This window comes from Coenobita brevimanus, chromosome 87 (assembly GCF_032717465.1).
Source record: "Coenobita brevimanus isolate Jiangsu-jjx chromosome 87, ASM3271746v2, whole genome shotgun sequence".
Classification (NCBI taxonomy): domain Eukaryota; kingdom Metazoa; phylum Arthropoda; class Malacostraca; order Decapoda; family Coenobitidae; genus Coenobita; species Coenobita brevimanus.
The window spans coordinates 4,747,953-4,750,328 of NC_137040.1; the positions used below are offsets into that span (position 1 = coordinate 4,747,953).

Below are 2,376 nucleotides of genomic sequence, written 5' to 3' on the forward strand. Positions count from 1 at the left end.
TGTATATAATTACCTTTTCACCCATGTCTCTCTGTCTGCTTTTCTGTCTGTCTATGTTTCTGCTCACCAATCTCAAAAATTCCCCGGGGAACAGAGGAACAAAACGAAACATCTAAGTAATGGTGCTCCTGCTAAAAACTAATTAAGCTGTCCTCCAAATTAACGAGGGAGTTATGTTTTCTCTCACGTCTGTGTTCTCTGCTCATGTTTTCACTCCTGTCTCTGGGTGGCTGTCTAATTATTTCTCTCTCTCTCTTTCTTTCTCTCTCTCTCTCCATGCCGACTAGATTTCAGTCTCGTCATTTGCACTACACAGTGACTCTTACCCCTCTCTCTCTCTCTCTCTCTCTCTCTCTCCATGCCGACTAGATTTCAGTCTCGTCATTTGCACTTCACAGACATGTAACCCCCCCTCTCTCTCTCTCATAATGGCTTCTCCCAGCTGAATAATATTGTGGCGTGTTACGGGAAATTCGAAAGGGTTAATGCTTATAGTATTGGTTGTGAAGTCTGGCGAGTGGAGTCCGCAGGTTATATTATTATTATTACATTATTAATATTATCATTATTATTATTATTATTATTATTATTACGTGGGAAAAGTAGTCATAATGATGATGATTATGATAACGATGATGATGATGATGTTGTCAGTGAAAAAAATACGCCAATACATACGTTACTCCAGTATTCCCAAACATAAGTTCACTGATCTCTCTCGGTGTCTGTATAGATCCAACGGTTACCACACCTATACTCTGTCCACTTTAAGGTGGCCTAAAATTAGCATCTCTCCATCTACAAAGCTAAGCAGCAACAAACTATTAACACAAGAACATTGCGCTAGTCACGAAGAAGTGCCATGAAAGGATCTGGAGCCAAAGTACAGTCCTGTTCCGATACTGACGTACACGTGAAATGAGTTGAAAAAGGACGAAGATCTCGGCCAAGTTAAGGTGAACGAACCCTAATACCACAACACACGGCGGTATTTGTGTGGCGTGAATGAATCTGTTATGGAAGGTCGTGATCCCTTTGCAGTGCGGTGCGGGTCACCTATTAATAGCGTTAGTTGCGGCCCGTCCATTACCCTCCAGCCCACCTGGCCGGAGGTCCTTTGCAACTCCCTTGGCATATCTCATCACTCCCACTATCCACATCCTAAAACACACACACACACACACACACACACACACACACACACACACACACATCTATCTATCAATCAATCAATCATTATATATATATATATATATATATATATATATATATATATATATATATATATATATATATACCGTAAATACTGCTCTTGCATTCATCTTGTACCATTATTTTTGAAGACATCAGGATAATCTCTCTATATAATCTTATCTTCATATAATTTTTAGGCCAGCTAGCGATTTTTTTCTTTGTCCTGGCACGTACGTGTATGTAACGACCAGCAGCTAAGTGTCTCCCACAGGAAACACCTACCAGTTAATGTTACTAGCAATGATATTAATGATGACAACAAAGGCACTGGCTACGACTAGAACGACAGCTGTATTGATAGCGAAGAAAAAAATCTCATCATAATCACAAAACTGTAACTTTTCGATTTTCTCTTTCTCAGTCTTATTTTTCATCTACAGATGTCGGTGTTCAGCGTAAAGTCGATGTGGGCAGTGTTGGCGTTGGCGTGGGCGTGATGCCAGTGCCCTGGAGTCATGTTTCCCTCTCTCTCTCTCTCTCTCTCCCTCTACAGATATCGGTGTTATGCGTGGCGCTGGTGTGGGCTGGTTCTGCTTGGGCATGGGGCTGGGAGTGGGTATGGGCGTGTTATCGGTGCCGAGAGGTAAATTTCTACTCTTCTTCCCCCTACAGATGTCGGTGTTAGGCGTGGCGCTGGTGTGGGCTGGGTGGGTGTGGGCGTGGGCATGCGGGGTGCCTGTGCCGGGTAGCTACTTCACGGACGAGGCGGCGGCCAGGCTGCTTCACTACGACGTGCACTCAGGCGACTGTGTGCTCTTTGGCGACAGGTGAGTGCTGTGTAATTCACCGGGTCGGTCAGGATCACTTGATGGTCGTGATGGTCAGCTTTTACCCTACCGGAAGGGAGCTGAGAGCTCATATAGTCCGATCTAAGGGCAAGGCTGTGACCTTCACACATGCACACACCCGTCCCCTTGCTTAAGGGGGACAGTAACCACCCACTTCGTCAGTGAAACTTTTCGCAACCTGAGCGAGGCGCGAACTCCCGTCCGCCAGTTGGCAAGCGAGAGCGTTACCACTGCACCAGCGAGCGGTGTGTGTGTGTGTGTGTGTGTGTGTGTGTGTGTGTGTGTGTGTGTGTGTGTGTGTGTGAGGGAGTGGGAGGGGAAGTTTTATTTAGTG

General features: G+C 45.2%; 1 protein-coding gene across 1 annotated transcript in view; it reads left to right on the top strand.

Annotated features, from left to right (window-relative positions):
• The first annotated feature begins 1,758 nt into the window (after positions 1-1,758).
• The window catches only part of LOC145410966 (phospholipase A2 LaPLA2-1-like), a 47,117-nt gene continuing 46,499 nt past the window's right edge, over positions 1,759-2,376 (top strand). The window contains exon 1 of the mRNA XM_080281022.1: positions 1,759-2,021. Within this exon, the coding sequence (XP_080137148.1) occupies positions 1,759-2,021 (263 nt within the window). The remainder of the gene's footprint in view (positions 2,022-2,376) is intronic.